General features: G+C 54.5%; 1 protein-coding gene across 1 annotated transcript; it reads left to right on the top strand.

Moving 5' to 3' along the window:
* The first annotated feature begins 5,864 nt into the window (after positions 1 to 5,864).
* On the top strand, positions 5,865 to 18,909 carry RAI1 (retinoic acid induced 1). The gene is made up of 4 exons (XM_006875551.1): positions 5,865 to 11,450; positions 15,607 to 15,700; positions 18,730 to 18,779; positions 18,832 to 18,909. The coding sequence occupies exons 1-4, from the start codon at positions 5,871 to 5,873 to the stop codon at positions 18,907 to 18,909; spliced, it is 5,802 nt and encodes a 1,933-aa protein (XP_006875613.1). The 5' UTR covers positions 5,865 to 5,870.
* Positions 18,910 to 22,768: the final 3,859 nt, after the last annotated feature.

Genomic DNA, 22,768 nt, shown 5'->3' with positions numbered 1-22,768 from the left:
AAATGAGGTCATGACTTCCTAACTGGGCCTGGTGCTTGGGGGTGGGGTGATGGGATTCACAGCGCTCTGAATACACAGTAGGTGCTGAATAAAGAGATGTGCCTAGCAGGCAGAGGGTGTAACTAACAAATGGAAGGGTCCCGTTCAGGTGACTTCATGTGGTGCTGTAGCATAAAGCACTGGTCCCAATGGTTAGTTTCAACAATAGTATCAGCGGTTCAAGCTCACCAGCCAGTCTTCGGAAACCCTATACAGGACCAACTGTGAGTTGGAACCGACTCATTGGCACTTAAGAACAACACCTTGCAGTAGGATCCTTGGAAGACACAGTGTTCCAAGACTTGATGGGGAAGCTTCCTGTTCAACCCTGGAGATCCCAGAAGTCTGATCCCCACTTATACACTTACCAAAGATCTTTAAGCCCCAGTCTCACTGGGTCCCAGCCTCAACTAAGCAGCCTGACATCTCGAGAGGTTGGTTTCCCTGCTTAGCTGCCCTGATCCTATGAGTTGCTTCTATTTGAGACCTCAGCCCATTGCTGAGGGACATGTTGGACACCTTTATGGGGTTGCTCACAAGAATATGCATATATTGTGTTCAAGCCTTTCAGGATATCAGCGTGTGGGTGCTCATAATGAGAGGTAGCACTGAGTGTGCTTGGATAGGAACTGCCTTGTTCTCTGGAGGTCCTCATGCCCCTGTGATTGTCCCCCTCTACACTTCACAACAACAACAACCCCAAGCAAGCCCCTCCAGCTAGCTCAGGCCAGCAGCAGCAGAGCTGGTCCCCATGGGTCCCTCCCCTCCACTGGCCCTTGTCCTGAGGTCCCATGGGCCCATGGGCTCCTAGGAAGCACAAACCTTGCCCCACCCCAGACAGACCGACCCTTTGGATTCTAATTACATCCCACGGGGAGGTCTCTCATAGATTTATTATTCACTGCTCATAAGGGCAGGAGAAGGATATCATGTTTGGTAGGGCAGAGGGTCAGAGAAAAAGAAGACCCCCAATGAGAGATGGATTGGCCAGGTGGCAGCATCGATGGACTCAAGCGTGGCAACAATAGTGAGGTTGGCCCAGGATTGGACAGTGTTTTGTTCTGCTGTGCATAAGGTCGCTATGAGTTGGTACCGACTCGATGGCACTTAACAACAACAACAACAACACATAAGAGGGTGTCCAGGTTCTTTCACCATCTGCACTTTCTAGATATGTCCCCAGTTCTGAATCCTAACGTCAGGTTGTAGCTCCCCTCCTGTTACTCAGGTTCCTAGAAAAAGCCTTGTGGCCTTTTTCCACAGCTACAAATCAGGTTGTTACTGAGTGCCATCAAGTCGGGTCTGACTCATAGGGATCCTGTGTAGGGTTTCCAAGGAGCAGCTGGTGGGTTTAAACTGCGGTCCACTGCTGATCCACAGTGCCAAGCTAGTAGTCCACGAATCAGGTGGTGGTGTTAAGTACTATAGAGTTAGTTCCGACCCATAGGGACCCTGTATAGGGTTTCTGAGGAGCACCTGGTGGGTTTGAGCTGCTGATTTTGTCCACAGTGCCACACTGGAATCCACTAATTAGGTTTTAAGTGCCATCGAGTCAGTTCCGATCCATAGCGACCCTGTATAAGGTTTCCAAGGAGCGACTGATAAGCTTGAACTGCGAACCTTGGAAGACTTTGCAGTCCAGTGCATTAACCCATAGGGCTACGCCAGGACTCCACAAATCAGGTTGTTAAGTGTCATCGTTTTGGTTCTGACCCATAGCGACCCTGTATAGGGTTTTTGAGGAGTGGCTGTTAAGCTTGAACTGCCGACCTTGCAGTTCAGTGTATTAACCCACAGTGCCACGCCAGCCTTGGATAAAATAGGTGGAATGCTCAGGGGCTTCTGAGCTGCTGTGGGGGCACAGAACTCTTCCTCCTCCTCTTCCTCCTCTTCCTCCTCTCAGTCTCCCCTCTCCCTCCGTCCCTTCTCTCTGCCACTTTTGGGGGCTGGGGTAGGAGGGCTTTCTGAGTCCACACTGTGTGCTCATTTTCCTGACTGGGGGCCTGGACCTGCTGATCAATCGGAAACTGCCCAAGGGAAGGTAGTTCCATGGTGATAGCAGGCATCTGGTGACTACCGCTGCCCATTAATGACCCCCCTAAAGTGGGTCTTGCTGCTCAAAGGAGGGTGAGGTGCAGCTGCAGGTGGGAGCCTAATCTAGCTTGCAGGGCCTTGCAGACACTAGAAACAAGCTCCTCACACTAAGGAAGGGAGGCTCAAGAGGAGCCTCACTCACTGACTTTTCGCAACAGTACCTTTTCTTGCCATTGTTCTCCAACATGGAAAATCTTGAGGTGGGGTCCAGGAGAAGGTTCTTTGATCTGACTGTGGTCACTGTGGGCATCCATTGAGAGAAATTGTTCTGCCCTTTGCTCCTGAACAAGTCACCTCACCCCTCTGAACCTCAGTTTCTTCATATGTAAAAGGAGCAAAACAATTTTAACACTGAAGGAGGAAACCTTGAGTTGTAAAGCGCCTTCGAGTTGGTTCTGACTCATAATGAACCTTGTATAGGATTTCCGAGGAGCAGCTGGTGGGCTTGAACTGCCGACTTTGTGGTTTGCAGAGCAGTGCTTATCCTGCAGTGCCTCACAGCTGCTCCCACTGTTGTTGTGCAGTGCAGCCTCTGGTGGGGGGAGTGTGTGTTCAGACTGTGACTTTGCCTGGAAGAAGGACTTATGTCCCCAAGTTTACCCCAGTGTTGGAGGTCTTGAGGGCCCAGGTCTTGTACCATCATGTCACCCCACCTCTGGTACCCTCTCCCTCACTATTCATGGCAATGTAGCCATCTGGGGGGTGGGTAGTAAGGCCACTCGCTTTGTGGTGGGTCGCCTCTCTGTAAAATACACTTGTGGAGACCAGGGTCCTGGAGTGGTCTTAAGGGCAGAGGGTTTGGCAAGACTTTAGAGAGGAGACCTATGAGGCAAGACTTGGACTAAGTAAGTATCTGAGAGGAGAGGAAGGGGGAGGGTATAGGCAGAAAGGGGGCAGGTGTGTGTGTGTTGGGGGGGGGGTTGAGGAACCTAAGGGCTAGGGGATTAAGCTGGACTAGAAGGAGCCCAGGGAGTGATTGGGGTGGAGGTGGGGGTCCCACCCCTGATTCTCCCCGCCAGCTAAGCCAAAGCCAAGCCCCTCTGGCTGCCTCCCCCGCCACAGTTCGAAGGTCACCATCTCTCTACCAAGAGGGCCTCTTTCTGCCCCTCCTCCCAGCTCCACTGCCTGCCTCTTCTCCCCCTCCTGGTCCTTTCCTAGTGCTCTTGAAAAGTAATCATAATCATAATAATTAATAACAACCGAGCCCACGGCAGGCCCCAGGCCGCTCTTAAAGAGGCAGAGCTCCATTTTCTCCTGGCAGAGCTTGTGATGCTTTGAAGTCTAGCCTTTGTTCCCTCCCGTCGGGGGTGGAGGATGGTGTTGGGGCGAGCAGTTTTGCCTGCGTTCTCCATCAGACACTGGGCTTCTCGTGTTTTAATTGAACTGTCTTTTCTTAGAGATAGATGCTCTCACTGCATCCAGCTGCTAGTGTGTTTTGGGAAGCCCGTCTGTAATACAGCTCGGCTAAGTGAAAAGACAGCTGGACTGATTAAACAAGGGGGGACCGTGGACAGAGCAGACTGGGCGGGGGGTTGGGGGTGGGGTGGGGGCATGGCGAGGCATAATAGCGCCCACGCACGCGCTCTCTCTTTAAATAATGTTTCTGGTAATGCATTTTGGAGAATGTGAAAAAAAAAAAAAAAGCAAGCTCTAGAAATGTTAATGATATCCACAGGACACTCAGCAGGAAATGAGAACGATCTGGGACTAATAAAAGCTGAAATGTAATTTGTGCAGATATACAAGGCTCAGCCTTCATTGCTGTCCTGGGTCTTTGAGTTCTGGACTCATAAATATGGACTGGGTGGGGCAGGGGCTGGGCTCACCCTCAGAGCTGCTTGCTGCCCTGCTGTGGCTTCATGAAACCAGGTGGCAAGGTGGAAATCAGGCACTCCAAGGAAGCAGGGTTAGGAGGCGCAAGACTGCCCACCTGGCAGGGAGCTGCCAGGCCAGAGTGAAAAATCTACCTGGCAGCTCTTGTAGTGTGTGATCCAAGCTGCCGAAGATGGGATGGAAGTAGGTCATGAGGGCAGCACTGTGATAAATCCCGAGGAGGGAGTGAGGGGAGACTTCTGGCTGAGGGACCAGCAGGCAGGAGGCTCATTCGGTGAAGCACTGGTCCCCCCACATTGTGGACAACTTCCTGGTCACCCCCACCCAAGTCTGCAGTACCTCTCTTCCAGGCGTCAAGGCTAGCTAACGTCACAGGACAGAGGGTGGGCCCGCGGCTCTCCTAGCAAGGCTCCTGATTGGCTGTGCTGGGCAGACCCCTCCTCTGGCTCCTTCCCTGGAGCAGCCCCCAGACACTGCACTGAGTCTGGTCTATGGTGGGTTCTGGGCCACAGGAAGAGGGGTGAGTCTGCACCTCCCCTCTGTGGCCCCATCTCTGTTGTGTCTCTCTGTATCTTCCTCTGTTGCTCCCTCTTTCTTCCTTTCTGACTCTCCTAGAACCTTAGAATGTCTGCAGCTTGGGGTAAACCACCCCTTCCTCTTTCAGCCTTTAGGAATGAGAGCTGGAAAGTCCCTGCCCTCTACGGGGCCCCGGCCAGGTGCCCAACATTATCACAGGGTAAATCCCAAAGCCCTCAGGACTTTACCAACAACAGCCAGACCCTCAACAAGATCCCTGGTCCAGTGCCCAGCACATTCCTCCCCTCCTCCTCCAGCTTTATTCAGTGTTTTCAGAGGGGGCGGCATTCTGGCCTGCCTGTCAGCTTGAGAACCTTCTGCCTATTTAGTGAATCCAGTTGTTCAGCTCTGAAAGGCCCCCACTCCACCCAGGTCATTTCCTGACCTAGAATCCGGCTTCAGCCGGCTCGACCCCATCCAGGTCTGACCCTAAAATCATAACCAGATGCATGAGGGGCTGCAGTGTGCCCTAGCCCTGACCCTGCAGAGGCAGGGAGGGAGTACAGCCTCATGTAGGTGCAGGGCAAGGCCTTGTGGATGTGTGTCCCTCATTAGTATGCACACTCTCACTCCAGGCCACATAATCTGTTTATGTACCTACGATATCAAAACCAGGCAGGTGTCCCCACCCCGCTTCCCTGCAGGTCGGAGCAGGGACGATGTCTGCCTCCAGTGGCTCAGGGCCCCTAATTGTCTTCTGTGAAAACAGATTCCAGATGGTGTGGCCTGTGTGTGTGCACATGTGCCTGGTGTGATCTCTGCAAGCATGAATGCCTGCTTCTGTGTGCGTGTGTGTCTGTATGAACACGTGTGTGTGTGTGTGTAGGGGCAAACTCTCCTAGGACCTGTGTCACGCATTAAGGATGGAGCACAGGGACTACATGACAGGATCCATCAGGCCCCCAGGGACAAGGGAGCTGGAATTGCTCTCCTCAAAGCTGGGGAGCTGTCAGAACAGGGCTGGGGGAGTGGGAGGGGCTGGGCAGGGGCTGGGGGTGGCAGTTGGCTTGGGACCTGCAGGCAGGCAGCCTGACACTGGGTGGCCAGTTTGCATCTCCTTGTTGGTGGATGTCTTTGGCAGGGCTCAGCTGCAGGGAATGTGGGAGCAGGAATACAGTGCCGCCTCCCTGACACAGAAGTTGTCAATATGTGCACAGCTGGTGGGAGGCTCAGGCAGGGCAACTGTGCAGAGCTGTTTCCAGCAGGAAGGATGGGGAGGGGAGGCTGCCTTCTGGGGCAGGAGGAGGTGGCTGGCCCATCTGAATCGTCTCTCTGCCTCCCCACCCCTCTGCCTCCCCCTTTCTTTTCACAGATAACCAGCCCGAGTCATGCAGTCTTTTCGAGAAAGGTGTGGTTTCCATGGCAAACAGCAGAATTACCAGCAGACCTCACAGGAGACATCACGCCTGGAGAATTATAGGCAGCCGAGTCAGGCCGGGCTGAGCTGTGATCGGCAGAGGCTGCTCACCAAGGACTATTATAACCAGCAGCCTTACCCAGGCTACGAGGGTGGCACAAGTACACCCGCCAGCTCAGCAGCGGCTGTGGTGACCGAGAAGTACCACCGAGGCAGCAAAGCCTTGCCCTCACAGCAGGCTCTGCAGGGGCGGCCAGCTTTCCCCAGCTACAGTGTGCAGGACAGCAGTGCATACCCAGGCCGCTACTCGAGTGGGGAGGAGAGCCTGCAGGCTTGGGGGGCCCCACAGCCACCACCCCCGCAGCCACAGCCTCTGCCTGGGGGCGTGGGCAAATATGATGAGAGTTTGATGAAAAAGACAGCGGTGCCCCCCAGCAGGCAATATCCGGAGCAGGGTACCCAGCTGCCCTTTCGGACTCACTCCCTCCACATGCAGCAGCCCCAGCAGCCCTTGGTATACCCCAAACTCCAGAGGCAGAAGCTGCAGAACGACATCACCTCGCCGCTGCCCTTTCCCCAGAGCAGTCACTTTCCCCAGCACTCCCAGTCCTTCCCTGCGTCCTCCACCTACTCCCAGTCTGTCCAGGGTGCTGGGCAAGGGACCCACTCCTACAAGAGCTGCACGGCACCATCCGCCCCGTCCCATGACAGGCCGCTGACGACCAACGTCAGCTTGGCCCCCGGGCAGCGGGTCCAGAACCTTCATGCCTACTCGTCTGGCCGCCTCAGCTATGACCAGCAGAAGCAGCAGCAGCAGCAGCAGCAGCAGCAGCAGCAAGCCCTTCAGAGCCGGCACCATGCCCAGGAAACCCTCCATTACCAAAATCTCACCAAGTACCAACACTATGGGCAGCAAGGCCAGGGCTACTGTCAAGCAGACACAGCTGTCCGGACTGCCGAGCAGTACTACCAGACCTTCAGCCCGAGCTCCAGCCACTCGCCCGCGCGCTCCGTGGGCCGCTCCCCGTCCTACAGTTCTACCCCATCACCACTGATGCCAAACCTAGAGAACTTTCCCTACAACCAGCAGCCGCTTGGGACTGGGGCCTTCCCCGCTGGTATCACTGACCACAGCCATTTCATGCCCCTGCTTAATCCCTCTCCCACGGATGCCACCAGTTCCGTGGACCCCCAGGCTGGCAACTGCAAGCCCCTGCAGAAAGACAAGCTCCCCGAGAGCCTGCTGTCAGATCTGAGCCTGCAGAGCCTCACAGCCCTAACCTCCCAGGTGGAGAACATCTCCAACACTGTGCAGCAGCTGCTGCTCTCCAAGGCCACTGTACCACAGAAGAAGGGGGTCAAGACCCTCGTGTCCAGGACCCCGGAACAGCTCAAGAGCCAGCACTGCAGCCCTGAGGGCAGCAGCTACTTGGCCGAGCCGGTGGGCACACCACTGTCGGAACCACTGAGCAGCACTCCGCAGTCCATCCATGCCGAGCCCCCGGAGGCCGACTACCTCAGTGGCTCCGAGGACCCTCTGGATCGAAGCTTCCTCTACTGCAACCAGGCCCGTGGCAGCCCTGCCAGGGTCAACAGCAACTCTAAGGCCAAGCCTGAGTCCGTGTCCACCTGCTCTGTGACCTCACCGGACGACATGTCCACCAAGTCTGATGACTCCTTCCAGAGCCTGCACAGCAGTCTGCCACTAGACAGCTTCTCCAAGTTCGTGACAGGTGAGCGTGACTGCCCACGGCTTCTGCTCAGTGCCCTGGCGCAGGAGGACCTAGCCTCTGAGATCCTGGGGCTTCAGGAAGCCATGGGCGAGAAGACCAGTAAGGCCTGGGCTGAGGGGCCTGGGCTGGCCAAGGATGCCAGCAAGCCAACCTTCTCTCTGGAGAACCACAGCGCCTGCTTGGACCCTGGGGTCAAGAGTGGGTGGCCACGACCTGGGGAATCAGAGACCCTGCCAGACCCCTTGCAGTTGGACAAGAGCAGCGGCACCAAGGAATTCAGCCCAGGGCTGTTTGAGGACCCCTCCATGGGTTTCAACACCCCTGACCCCAAAAAGACGACCGGGTCCCTCTCCTTCAGCACCAAGACCCCCCTTGGGGTGACCCCTGCGGACCCTGCCTCAGCAGCCTTCGACTGCTTCCCGGACACAGCCACCACCAGCTCAGCAGATGGCGCCAACCCCTTTGCCTGGCCCGAGGAGAACTTGGGTGATGCCTGCCCCCGCTGGGGACTGCACCCTGGTGAGCTCAACAAGGGCCTGGAGCCCGGTGGGAAGGCCTCAGAAAGCATCATTAAAGAGGGTGCCCAGGAGGCGCCCGCCTGCCTCAACTTCCAAGGGGAAGAACCTGTCGGGGAGAAGGCAGCCTTGCCAGGGGACTTCAAGCAGGAGGACGCGAGTGGGGTGAAGGAAGAGGCTGGGGGTCTGCTGCAATGCCACGAAGTAGGCAAGGCCGACCGGTGGCTGGAGGAGAGCCGGCACTGCTGCACTACCACCGACTTCGAGGACCTTCCGCTGCTGCCGCCCACCAGCAGGAAGGAGGATCTGGAGGCTGAGGAGGAGTACTCTTCCCTGTGTGAGCTCCTAGGCAGTCCGGAGCACAGGCCCAGCCTACAGGACCCGCTGTCCCCCAAGGCCCCTCTGGCCTGCACCAAGGAGGAGGTAGAAGAGGCCCTGGACTCAAAGGCTGGCTGGGGCTCACCCTGCCACCTGTCTGGGAACTCCGTCATACTGCTGGGCCCCACCGTGGGTGCTGAGTCCAAGGTCCAGAGCTGGTTCGAGGCCTCCCTGTCCCACATGAAGCCTGGTGAGGAAGGACCTGAAGGTGAGCGGGCGCCAGGAGACACTGCCACCCAAGACACCTCACTGGCCCCAAAGCTCAACAAGCCTGCCGTGCCAGACACCCCCATTGCCAAGAAAGAGCCGGTACCTCGGGGCAAAAGCCTGCGGAGTCGGCGGGTGCACCGGGGGCTTCCTGAGGCCGAGGACTCCCCATGCAGGGCGCCGGTACTGCCCAAAGACCTTCTGCTTCCCGAGTCCTGTGTAGGACCCCCCCAGGGGCAGATGGAAGGGGCAGGGCCCCCAGGCCGTGGTACCTCAGAAGGGCTCCCCAGGATGTGCACACGCTCCTTCACAGCCCTGAGTGAGCCCCGCACGCCCGTCCCCCCAGGCCTGCCCACCACCCCTGCACCTCCAGATCGGCTTGGGGGCAAGCAGCGAGCGGCCTTCAAGTCAGGCAAACGGGTGGGCAAGCCCTCGCCCAAGGCCGCGTCTAGCCCCAGCAATCCTGCTGCCCTGCCCATGGCTTCTGACAGCAGCCCGATGGGCTCTAAGACCAAGGAGCCAGACTCCCCCGGCGTCCCTGGAAAAGACCAGCGCTCCATGATCCTCCGCTCTCGCACCAGGACCCAAGAGGCCTTCCATGCCAAGCGGAGGCGGCCAGTGGAGAACCGGCTACCCAACTGCCGTACCGCCAAGAAACTCCTTACCAACAACCATCTGCCTGCACCCTTCAAGGCCTCTGGCAGCCCCCAGAAGGAGGGCCGGGTAGGCCAGCGGGCACGAATTCCCAAGCCTGGCGGGAGCATCGGTAAGGCATCAGAGCGGCCTCTGCATGCGCTCAAGCGGAAGGCCTCCTTCATGGCACCCGTCCCCACCAAGAAGCGCAGCCTCGTGTTGCGGAGCAGTGGCAGCAGCTGCAATGGGGACACCCACGAGGAGAAGGCCGAGGGCGCCCTCGCCCTCTTCAAGAGGTTGTCTTCTCCCAAGAAAGCCAAACTGGTCAAGGGTACTGGTGGTGAGCCCCTTGCCAAGCCCCCGCCCCCAGAGACCCCCAGCGTCTGTATCAAGATGGCCTCAAGAGCGGCGTTCCAGGGGGCCATGAAGACCAAGGTGCTGCCCCCCCGCAAGGGCAGGGGCCTGAAGCTGGAGGCCATTGTGCAGAAGATCACCTCGCCCAGTCTCAAGAAGTTTGCGTGCAAAGTGGCTCCTGGGGCCGCACCTGCTGACCCCCTGAGCCCGGCCCTCCCTGAGAAGGATCGGGGGTTCAAGAGCTTGGGAGGCAGCCCTGCAGGGACAGAAGATGGCCTGCTAACCCCTGGTGTGGGACAGAAGCTCCCCACAGCTCTGGGGGCTGACCCATTATGCAGAAATTCAAACAACAGATCCCTAAAAGGCAAACTCATCAACAGTAAGAAGCTGTCCTCAAGTGACTGTTTCAAAACGGAGGCCTTTACATCCCTGGAGGCCCTGCCACCTGGAGGGACTCCCTTGACATCTAAGAAGAGAAGCAGGAAGGGCAGGGCCGGAACTCTGGGACTCCCTAAGGGCTCTCTGGATAAACGGCCCCACCTGGGCCCAGCTCTGCTCCCGACCCCCCGAGACAGGGCCAGTAGCATTCAGGGGGATGATGATGAGGTCTCTGGTGGAGGAGGCAAAAAGCCAAAGATGGAGGAGTTGAGCCTGTACTCCCAGTGCTCTGAGGGCCTGCCTGGCCAGCCCCAGACCAGGGCACAGAAGCAGCCTAGTCATGTCAACTACAGCAGCTATTCCAAGCGGAAGCGGCTCACACGGGGCCGGGCTAAGAACGCCACCTCCTCGCCCTGTAAGGGGCGTGCTAAGCGGCGGCGGCAGCAACAGGTGTTGCCCCTGGATCCTGCGGAACCTGAAATCCGCCTCAAGTACATTTCCTCCTGCAAACGACTCCGGGCTGACAGCCGGATCCCTGCCTTCTCCCCCTACGTGCGGGTGGAGAAGCGAGATGCATTTACAACTGTATGTACTGTTGTCAATTCTCCCGGGGACGAGCCCAAGTCCCACAGGAAGCCTTCGTCCTCCACCTCCTCCTCTTCTTCCTTATCCACATTCTCCTTGGACGTGGCTGGAGCCTCCCTGGCCATGCTTCCTGGAGGCTCTGTCCTCCAGCCCCAGCCCTCCCTGCCCCTCTCCTCCACCATGCACCTGGGGCCTGTGGTCTCCAAGGCCCTTAGTACCTCTTGCCTTGTTTGCTGCCTCTGCCAAAACCCAGCCAACTTCAAGGACCTCGGGGACCTCTGCGGCCCCTACTACCCTGAACACTGCCTCCCAAAAAAGAAGCCAAAACTCAAGGAGAAGGTGCGGATGGAGGGTACCTGCGAGGAGGCCTCCCTGCCCCTAGAGAGAACACTCAGAGGCCTCGAGTGTGCTGCCGCTGCCGCTGCCACCGCCACCGCCACCGCCACCACCACCACCGAAAAGCCCCCCAGGCCTGAGGGCCCAGCTGACCCAGCCAAGCAGGGCTCACTGCGCATCAGTGCCCGGGGCCTGTCCAGGCGGCTGCAGAGCTGCTACTGCTGTGATGGCCAGGGAGATGGTGGTGAGGAGGCAGCCCCAGCTGACAAGAGTCGTAAGCATGAGTGCAGCAAAGAGGACCCGGTGGAGCCCAGCGGAGGCACCCAGGAGCACTGGGTGCACGAGGCCTGTGCTGTGTGGACAGGCGGGGTCTACCTGGTGGCCGGGAAGCTCTTTGGGCTACAAGAGGCCATGAAGGTGGCTGTGGACATGGTAAGAGGCAAGCCCATCCCAAAGCAGGGAGCTCAGGGTTCTCAAGGCCAAGAGCTCCTTGTCTCTCAAACATGCCCATGCCACACACATTTAAGAATGTCCCCACACTTGGAGCACCATCTGGGGAGCCCAGGGACTGGCTATGCTTACAGGCTGACCACCACATTCCTGCCCATGCTGCCCCACTATCCAATATGCCCATGCTGCCTGGCAAGCCTGGGGTCCATTCACCTTTACCCAAACCTTCTGACTCCATCCAGCCTTTCTCCTGAGGGGACCAGAATAGACCATAAGGCAGCCCAAGGCCAGCCCTCAAAGGCAAGTTGTCTGCCCCAGGTACCAACTCTTCACCTGTAAACGGAGCTAGATGCTTCGAAGACCCCCCCAGGAATAACAAATAGTTGTGACATGCCCTTGGTGACAGGACCTTGTCCACCTGGACCTAGGAACCAGCTAACCCATGGCAGGCTTCCAGGGAGCTCTTCTACATGGCTCTATAAGCAAAAACCGGAGCTGGTCTTCAAGTTCCATTGCCACACCTCATGGAGGCGCTGTGAGGATTCAAGGGTTAATCCCCCTATAGAACAGTGCCTGGTATGTATTTAGTGCCCTGCCCTGCTGTGGGATCAGCACGGGACTGTTCACTGCAAGCTCCTTGGAAACCCTGTACGGGGCCACTGGGCAGCACTTCACAACCCTTTGATACTGAGATCCTGGTAGCCGTAGAAGCAGGGGTGTTACTATCGCTGTCTCTGGTCACTGCCAGACTCCCAGTATTCATGATGGCCCCCTGCCAAGGAAGAGAGCTTGAAGCAGCTCAGAGGGACCAACAAAGCACTGCTTACCCCCACAGGCCTGTCTCATGTTAGCTCCAGGGGACTAGAAGTCAGCACCCTGCCTCCACAATGACACCCCAGCTCAGGAGTGTTCTTCCTCCCCCATCCAGGCTCCCCCATTCACGCACTCATGAACTCATCCGCTCACTCTGCTGAGTGCTCCCTGACCCCTGCTCTTGGGTAGACAGTCTGATAGAGGACCAGCGCTTGTCTGGGAAGGAGGAGAAACCAGGTTGTGTCAGGGCTGGTTCTGGGCCTTGGGCAGCTTCCTGCATCTCAGGAGCTTGGTGCCTGGAAGGAGCTACATTACCCTGGGCCTCTGGCTTCCCTTCACTCCTCCCCACATGATGCCCACCACCCCTCTGTTTTGCTCCCTTCTCCGACCTCCCTGCAGCTGCTCTCCACCCTGCATTGTCACCACACCTGGGAAAGCCACCCTCCAGACCGTCCCATCCATCAATGCCTGGTTCAGTCCCCCACAGCCCAGGGGTAGGCTAGAGACCTTTTTTTGGCCCCTCACAGGCCTGGGCCCCCCTCTTCCCTTCTGAAGTATTCCTTTCCCTCACTCCTGCTTTCCTCATGCATCTCTGGCTTCTTCCAGCCACCTTTCAATAGCCTCCAGTCTCGCCCATCACTGAAGATAACAATAACCACTCCTGAAAAGTGTCTGCACCTGTCTGTTTGGACTGACCTCCAGTTCACCCCACAGCTCCTTGCTCAGGCTCCTGTTGGACCGTGTGCCTGTGGGTCTCAGCCCAGCACCCCCGCGTCCAGTGCCTTCCCTCTCCCCATGGCTCTGGCACCATGTTTGCTTTGAGCCCAGCTCCTGCTTCCGAGGCGTGGACCCCTCTGTCCTGGCCTGCGTTGCGATTTGGTGCAGCACTTAGCTGAGCAGCATCCAGCAATTATGTGCCAAGCTGCTTGCCTCTGGGAGCATCCCCAGAAAGGTCAGAACAGAGAAGCCACAGGCATCAGGTGCTTGCCAGTGTGGGCCTCCCTTCTGGAGAGGGTGAGTGTAGCATCTTCACAGCACCCCAGCAAGGGGAAGGTAGGGCTTCCTTGGCTCCTGTCTGCACCTCCCCTTTCCAGAGGCTCGGGGCCACCGCCCAGTCCACCTGTCGTCCAGCACTCTGGACACCTTCTGTCCCTGCCAGGCCCCTTAGCCCTGGAAGCCTAGAGGCAGCACAGTCACCAGAACACCACTAACGGCTGGGTTGCGACTTAGGCATAGCACTCACCTCTGGGAGCCTCCCCCCTAGGACATGCTGGCCCCGGTGACCAGGCTGCAGGGTCAGACTCAGGATAGGGGCTCTGGGAGGAGGTGTCCCCTCACCCCATTGTACCTGCTGACCCTTTGGAGGGACAGAATGACTGTGAGATCCTGAGGATACCTTCTTCCCTCAATGTTCCTGCAGCCTGTCCTTTCCTGGAACCCCTACAAAGCCCGTTTTCTCTGAGTCCTGGCCACACCTACCTTCTGGAAACTGTTTCCCAGTCTGCCCCCAGCAAGTGTGCCTTTCCACAGGGTTGATTCAGGCCCCTGTCTCTCCTCCAAGGTGCCTGGTCCCTTGGAAGCTTTAGGGTGAGGGGAAGTGGATGTGACATGATGAGGCCCCAGTTTGGGGCTCCTGCCTTCTCCAACATGAGCCTTGTGGTAGCAGGGGTGGGCCTGACACCTTCATCTCTCCCCTGCCTCAGTTTCTTCATCTCAAAAGTTGGTGGCTTGAAACCTTCACTCAATTCACAATAAAAAAGTTTAAAAATGAAACGGGCAGCATTTATATGCCTACCTCACAGATTGCTGAGGGGGCTCAGTCCCCCACCAGGCAGAGCAGCCCCCAGTTAACCTTTACACATACAGACACCCAAGGACCGCTTTGACACAGGAGACTTGAGCCTGGTCTGGGCCTGTCTCATGCTTCGTCACCTCTCTGTGGGTCAAACATGGGGAGGATCTTTAGCCCAGAGCCCACAGACCACATGGGAGGAGGCCCCAGCCCTGCCCAAAAGGAAACTGCCTGTTCAGAGGGGTCCTATGGACCACTGATGGTATAGCTCTCCCAGCCTCAGCTCTGGGCACTAGAGAGGGCATTCTCAGGCATTGTCAAGTGCCATGGAGTCAGTTCCTACTCATAATAGTGTCCCTGTGTAGGGTTTCCAAGGAGTGGCTGGTGAGTTTGAACTGCCAGCCTTGTGACTCAAACTGACCTTGAGGCTGGGTGCCATACCAGGACCCCATTCTTAGGCTAAGAATGTTGTCCTTCCCCAGTTTTGGCAGATCCTTACTCATTGCAGCACAGGCCACCGTTATAAGCATGGGCCCTAGAGTCTAACCCTGCTGCTCAGTTTCTTTACTGGTAGGCTGGCTCAGTGCAAGAAGCGGAGCACCGGCCTCTGCTGGCCATTAACATGGAGCTTCCATGGGCCTAGCTCGTGAGCTTTCCTCCCATGTTTCAGTGGCTGACCTTCTGGGTGAATGGAACCAAGTGGCTTCCCTTGACCTCTCACAGACCCTGCCCCATAAGGGGGCTGTGGTTGTGGGGTCTTTGTAATCTGTGGCCAGTCCTTGGACTTGCATTTTTGTGTTGCTCATCCAAGAGTTTCCTTGGCATTGCCCTGTTGTCCATTAAGGCAGCTGGATCAGACCCAGTGGGGCCCACAAGGTCAAGGAACCCACATTTGGGTAGCCAACGTTTACATGAGCTCAGCATCACAGGAGATTGGCTTGAGTCCTGGCCCTGGATGTAGTCTGCAACCTTAAAGGGAGGAAACCATGCTGATGACATCATTTGACTGGCATGGGAGCCTCAGTTTTACCATCTGTGAAGTGGGATGTATGAAAGTCACCCACTTTGAAGTCATGTTAAGAGGATGAAGACACACACACGACTCACCTGGGTCCCAGCACCCAGAAGCACTCACAGACAACTGGCTGGCATTGTTGGGATTATCTCATTGAATCATCACAAGCACCCTCAGCAGGGAAGCACCATCACTATGACAGATGAGGAACTGAGGCACAAGAGAGTTTGAATTGCTCATCTGACATCAGGCAGCACAGAAGGGCAGAGCTGGGATTTGAATCCAGGTCTTTGTGAATGCAAGACCCGTAAGCTTACTCAGTAACAGTCATTTCCCAGCCCTGAGATTCCCCCCACCCCATAGCATCAGCCTAGGGGCTGTCAAAGAATCAGACTTGCTGGGCATCTGCACCTCAGCCCTAACTCACCTTTGGGGGCTGGAGGCAGGGATCAGGGTCCTATCTAAAAGCTCACTGGGCTCTAGTGGAGACTCACCTGCCAACCCCTTCTCTTCACTAGACATGTTCCAGCTGCCAAGAAGCCGGGGCCACCATCGGATGCTGTCACAAAGGATGCGTCCATACCTACCATTACCCGTGTGCCAGTGATGCCGGTAAGACCAGCCTGTCTGGATGGAAGTGCCCTGGAGTCCTTGCAACCATGCCCTGTGACTTCTCCCCTGCCTAAGGGGTTCTTTATCTCCTTGCCTCCCCTCTATCTGGGCATGTGCTAGGAATGCTAGGGGCATGAAGATGAGACCTTCCCCAGGCTCCCATTTAAGGACTGTCAAGTCTAAGGGGAGTGAAAGGCATCTATTATAAAGCAGAGAGCTGTTCAAGAAGCTGTCATTGCTAAGGAAGGGGGTACTGAGGCTAGGCCTCTGAAGAGTGAATAGGAGTTCTCTGGGCTTAGTTAAAGGGAAAGTGCACCCAAAACAGAATGCCTTGGAAGGAGATGAAATTCAAAACCGAGACTGAGGCCTAATTGTCTTGTGTTGATGCTGGAGAGTGTCTGTGAAGTTTTAAACAGGGAGATAGGATCTGGAAGTGGCAGCAGGTTCCATGTCGTTACTCTGCTGTGCTCTTCTCCCATGCGCTGAACACCGGCTAAGTGTCAGGCACACAGGAACAGCCTGCAGGGGCCTTAACCCTCACTCAGGTCAGGAAAGCAAGGCTCACAGACAATTACTACTCCATCCAGAAGAAGTTGCTGAAGGTGGCATTTTAGAGGGTTGGGGCCAGTTTTTTGTATGGATTCAACCCTGGTAGCATTTTTACTGTGTGACCTGGGCAGATACAGTGTCCCCATCTGTACAATGGGGGCATAAACAGTTGCTTCTTTTCAGTTATTCTGTTACTTAGAACACACAAGCCTTGGTTCATATGAGGAAATCAGGAAATGTAATCTCAATCCACATGACCTCTGTCCCCCTCCCTGTGGTCACCCCATCCCCTACCAGGTGAACTTCCTAGATGTGGCCTGAGGTGGGGAGGGGGCTGCAGCTCCCTCCATCCCTATGTCTGCTTCACCCAATAGCAGCAGGACCGTCCCATTGTCTGGAGAGCAACTGCTCCTCCCAACCTGCTGCACACTCCTGCTTTGCTGGGTGAGGGGCCACTCAGTTCCCCCAGTCTGCTCTTTCCCTGCCCACTGGATGCCACCCAGGCTCTGAGTGGTGGCAGCTCCATGGAAGCCCCCCCTGCCCCCGCCATGAGCATTGTAAACCAGACTTTAACCAAGACTGCCACTTACACTGAACTGATTGCCACTGAAGGTCGTGGTGACGGCCCTCAGTGTGATTGTCCTAGTGCCTCCTTGGTCCCATGCCCTTACATTGGCACCTGTGTTACCTACCTCTGGATGCTCCATTTCAGGGAGGTTGGCTCACCCAGGGTCACACTGCGTACAGTCTACCAGAACCAACTGAATGGTTTAAACCAAACCCACCACCGGTGAGTCGATTCCAATGCATGAATAATCTATAGGACAGAGAACCTCGGAGTGGCTGGTGGGTTTGAAGTGTGTACCTCGCAGTTAGCAACCCAGCTGTTAGTCTTCTGCAGTACCAGGGCTAAGTAGCAGGTCTGTGTTGTTTCTGACGTGGTGGGAGTTGTAGTCTGGTGTCAGATCTGGTGTAAGACAACCCAGGATGGCCTTGGCTGGAGGCAAGTCTCTGCTCCAATACCAGCCCAAGTCCAAATGGTGACAGACCCTACTTCCTAATGGGGTGTCTTCAGATTCCATTGCACAAGGCCTGGATACTGGAATGGGAGACTTGGACAGACTGGGTATGGTCACAACCGGATTCTGGAGAGAGTCTTACCAGTCACCAGAAGTTAGCCATAGAGGGAGGAGGCCACTGGGAAACTGAGGAGCTACAGCCAGAGCAGGTGGGGGGCAGGAGGGGAGGGAAGAGAGGCTTCCGGAGGCAGGGAGGGCCCGTGGGTCCCCTGGTTGTTCGGCCAGGAGAGGCTGGGGGTAAAGGGGAACTGATGAAGAGCTGGCCAGGCTGACCTGATGTTGGATTCACAGGTGTATGTTAGCATGCGTCACACCCATGGAGACAGCTCTGGGTGTCTGGGTCGGGCTGCCAGCCTCTGCCCTTGCTGCTGCCCTGGCCCAGAGCTGCCCACTCCCATGTCCAGGGGCACTTTTCTGGAGAAAAACTTCAATGCCACAGTCCTGGTATGGTGCTGTAGGATCACCCCAAAGTCAGCAGTTCAAACCCACCAGCCACTCCTTGGAAACCCTATACAGTGTTCCTATGAGTTGGAATCAACTCGACAGGACTTAACAACCACCAGAGGCCAGAAGAGGCTGCCAACATGGTGGCACCACCTGGAGCCAGAGAACCAGGAGGAAGTGGGGGTGCTCATGTGTAGGCTTCGTCAAAACAATGCTGGCAAGGCCTGGGGAGGAAGGGCGAGCTGGAATAGAGCCAGGTGGAAGAGGTGGGGGCGCCCGTGGGGAAAGCCAGGGCCTCCCAAGGCAAGAAGGAGAGCAGAATTCATTCCCAGCATGCTCGCCGACCCTTCAGCTGGGCAGTGCTCCTCAATACCAGACACATTCAGTCCAAGTTCTCCCTGATCCTCCTCCTGCCCCCTGTTTGGCAGGGCTCCCTTGCTAGGCTAGAAGCGGGCAGCCCCTGAGCACCTCCCCATGCCAGAGCCATGTCAGTGGCTTACACTCCCCCATGAGCAGGTACAAGGAGGTGGCATCATGCCCATTTTACAGATGTTGGAATCAAGGTTCAAAGAAGTAGTAGCCAATAAGTAGATCTGGTATTCAAATCCAGATATGTGACTCTGTTTCCCCATCAATCAGCAAACCTTCATAGAGTCCTCAATGGGGGGTCAAGCCATCTTCTAGGGCCTGGGGCTGTGTATCCCCTGAACCAGGCAAGGCTGATTAGCATACCAGCACAGTGCACTGGGGCAGTAACAAATACCACCAAGCAAAGCCCGTGACACGGAGGGACTGACCGACTGAGTTTGGACTGTGGGGTTTTAAGGAGGATCTGATTTACTCCATGAGGCTTATAGTCTGGGTGGGCAATGGGTGCCCCTCCATCTCCCCCTGACCACACAATAATCCTTCCTGGGATGCTCTGCCCTAACCACAGAAACTTCTCTTTGGTCACAGGTTGCGTCTTCATCGAAGAGAACTTTTCTTTGAAATGTCCCAAGCATAAGGTAGGTGATCACAAGTCCCCTCCCCCCCCCCCTCATTTTTCTTCCCAAGCAGGACCCTGCTTTGGGAGGGATTTTTCCCGCCTACACCAGGAGTCCCTATGCCTACCTCACCCCACCCCCAGCTCCGTGATTCACGCCAGAAAGGACATTGTATACATACAACAGGACATGGGTGATCTTGGGCTTTCTTGAGGGGACCCAGAAGATACTTAGGAGGTCCTCCCCACTGTCCCCCTCCCTAGAGGCACTTGGGCCTAGCATTCCTGAGTTGTGGTGGAGGCACTGGGCAGGGGCTTATTGAAGGGGGTTCTGGGCGGAGCTTCCAGCTGGGCAGGCACTGTTGGTTGGTGGCCTTGAGTTAATTTCAGCTAACAGCGTGTAAGGAAACAGTGCCCAGTCCTGCCCCACCCTCACAATCCTTCATGTGTCCGAGTGGTGTTGTAGCCACTACCAGTCCATCTTGCTGAGGGTCTTCATCTCTTTTGCTGACCTTCTACTTTACCAAACATGGTGTCCTTCTCCAGGGACTGGTCCCTCCTGACAGCATGTCCACAGTATGTGAGCTTCAGTCTTGTCCTCCTCACTCTCAGGAGCATTCTGGCTGTAGTTCTTCCAAGACCCATTTGTTCCCTCTCCTGGCAGACCACAGTATAGTCAGGGTTCTTTACCCACACCATCATTCAAAGCTATCCGTTCTTCTCTTGTCGTTTCACGGTCCAGCTTTCCCATGCATCTGAGACGATTCAAAGTGATGTCTTTGCTTTTACCACTTTAAAGAGATCCTTTGTAGCAGATTTGCCTAATGCTGATAGTTGATCCAAGTAAAATTAAATCCTTGACAACTTTTATCTTTTCTCCATTTATCCCAAAGTTGCTCATTGGTTCAGTTGTGAGGACTTTTGTTTTTTTTACATCGAGGTGTAATCCGTATTGAAAGCTGTATAGTCTTTGATCTCCATCAGTAAGTGCTTCAAGTCCTCTTCACTTTCAGCAAGCAAAGTTGTGTCTTCTATACATCACAGGTTGTTAATGAGTTTTCCTGATGCTAAGTTCTTCATATAGCCTAGTTTCTCAGTCTCTTTGCTTCGTGTACACATTGAATGTTGTTGCTGTTGTTAAGTGCCGTCGAGTTGATTCCAACCCATTGCAACCCTGTATAGGATTTTCGAGGAGCAGCTAGTGAGCTTGAACTGCTGACCTTGCAGTTCAAACGGCTTTGCAGTCTGGTGCATTAACCCACAGCGCCACACCAGGACTCCACACATTGAATAGGTATGGTGAAAAGATACAACTCTCCTGATTTTAAACCGCAGTGAAGTGTTCTGGAATTACTAATCTTTGCAGTGTTGTCTACAGTTTATGATCCACACAGTCAAATGCCATTGCGTAGTCGAGAAAACACAGGTAGACGTCTTTCTGGTATGCTCTGGTTTCAGCTAAGATCCATCTGACACCATACCTCTAATCTGACATCACATCCCTCATACGATGTCTTTTTCTGAATCCAGTTTGAATTTCTGGCAGTTCCCTGTCGATGGATGTATTGCTGTAACCATTTTTAATGATCTTCAGAAAAATTTAATTTGCCTGTGATACTGGTGATACCATCAATAATTTCTGCTTTCTGTTGGATGGGCACAAATACAGATCTCTTCCAGTTAGCTAGCCAGATCAGCTAGCTGTCTCTCAAATATCTTGGCAGAGACGACTGAGTACTTCCAGCATTGCATCTATGTGTTAAAACATTACTACTGGTATTCCATCAATTCCATCCTTGCTTTTCACCAGTATCTTGAGTACAGTTTGTGCTTTTTCCTTCAATACCATTAGTTCTTGGTTGACCTCCTAAAATGATTGAATGTCAGTCATTTCTTTTTGGTACAGTGACTCTGTGTAAACCTTCCTTTGATGCTTCCTGCATCATTCAATATTTTGTCCTTAGAATCCTTCAATATTTCAAATTGAGATTTGAATTTTTCTTGAATTCTATCAGCTTGAGAAATGCTGAGCATGTTCTTTTTTTTTTCAGTTTTCGAACTCCAAGTCTAGGCTCATTTCATTTTAATGCTTTACTTGGTCTTGTAGTGACAGCCCTTGAAATCAGCGTATTCTCCACAGCTCTTTGACATCTTCATTTCCTGTATTCACTTTAGCTACTCTGTGTTCAAGAGCAAGTTCCAGAGTCTTTTCTGACATCCATTTTGCCCTTTTTTTTGCTTTCCTGCCTTGTTAATGAACTTGTACTTCCTTCCTGTATAATGTCCTTGATGTCATCCCACAACTCGTGTGGTCTTCAGTCACTAGTAGTCAATGAGTCCAATTTATTCTTGAGATGTTCTCTCAATTCAGATGGACTAGGTACTCAAGGACGGACTTTGGCTCTCTTGGACTTACTGTAGTTTTCTTCAACTTCAACTTGAACTTGCATATGAGCAATTGATGATCTGTTCTGCAGTAGGTCCCTGGCCTTGTTCAGACTGATGATATTGAGCTTCTCCATCGTCTCTTTCCACAGATGTAGTCGATTTGATTCCTGTGTATTCCATCCGGCGAGAACCACGCATATAGTCGCTGTTATGTTGTTGAAAAAAGGTATTTGCAATGAATGAGTCATTGGTCTTGCAAAATTCTTTCATATGATTCCGGAATTGTTTCTATCACCAAGTCCATACTTTCCAACTACCAATCCTTCTCCCATTTCCAACTTTCACATTCCAATCACCAGTAATTAGTAATGCATCTTGATTACATGTTTGATCAATTTCAGACTGCAGAAGTTGGTAAAAATCTTCAATGTCTTCTTCGGCCTCAGTGGTTGGTGCATAAATTATAATAATAGTTGTATTAACTGGTCTTTCTTGTAGGCATATGGATATTATCCTATTACTTACAGCTTTGTACTCCAGGATAGATCTTGCAATGTGCTTTTTGACAATGAATGTGATGCCTTTCCTCTTCAATTTGTCATTCTCGGCATAGTAGATCATATGACTGTCTGATTCAAAATGGCCGATACCAGTCCATTTCAGCTCCCTAATACCTAGCAATACAGATCTTTATGTGTTCCAATTCATCTTTGACAACTTCCAGTTTTCCTAGATTTATACTTCATACATTCGATCCACGCTCTGATTTTTAATGGATGTTTGCAGCTGTTTCTTCTCATTTTGAGTGCCTCCCAATCTGAGGGGCTCATCTTCTGGCACTGTATCAGACAACGTTCAGAAGGTTTTCACTGACCAGTTTTTTTTACGAAGTAGATCACCAGGCCCTTCTTCCTGGTCTTTGTTTGAAAGCGCTGTTGAAATCTGTCCACCATGGGTGACCCTGCTGGTATTTGAAACACTGGTGGTATAGCTTCCAGGATCATAGCAACCTGCAAGCCTCCAGAATACGACAAACTGACAGACGAGTAGTGGGGGTGGGTCCTAGGAGGAGTTAACCCTTTGTGTGGACTGGACTGTGAATAACGGGCTGTTGGGCATCTCCCCTTTTCTTGCAGAGGCTGCCCTTGTAACCACCCTCAACGGCTGGGGGAACCGGAAGCTACCTGCTGGCCGCTGAAGCAGGCCGCTGAAGGAAAGGAGCCGCCTTGGGGGTGGGGGGGGTCCAGACCCGATCCTTGATCCAGATCCCAGATCTTGGATCCGGCCTCCTGGGGCTGAGACTTGTGGCCTCTGGTTGGGCAGAAAACCCCTTCCAAAGCTACCTGCTCCCAGAACCGGATGGCTAGGCACTCTGCCAGACTCCTTTGGGGGTGGGGGGCACCCAAGCTCTCTAGTGGGTGTAGAAGATGCCTCTGGCCTGGGCTTGTACCACCTCCTGGAAGTTCTGAGATGATGTGGCACACATCCTACATTGGTGTTGCCACCACCCCAGTGGGCTGTGGTACACAGTTGGACTCACTGGGAGTTCAAGGTGTCCTAGGGAAGGTGTAGGGCGACTCCTGACTCCATGATGGAAGCAGGGGGAGGTCAGAGGCTTTCCGG

This window comes from Chrysochloris asiatica, unplaced genomic scaffold, assembly GCF_000296735.1.
Source record: "Chrysochloris asiatica unplaced genomic scaffold, ChrAsi1.0 scaffold00331, whole genome shotgun sequence".
In the NCBI taxonomy this organism is placed as follows: Eukaryota; Metazoa; Chordata; class Mammalia; order Afrosoricida; family Chrysochloridae; genus Chrysochloris; species Chrysochloris asiatica.
This window is presented reverse-complemented; position numbering and strand designations above follow the sequence as displayed.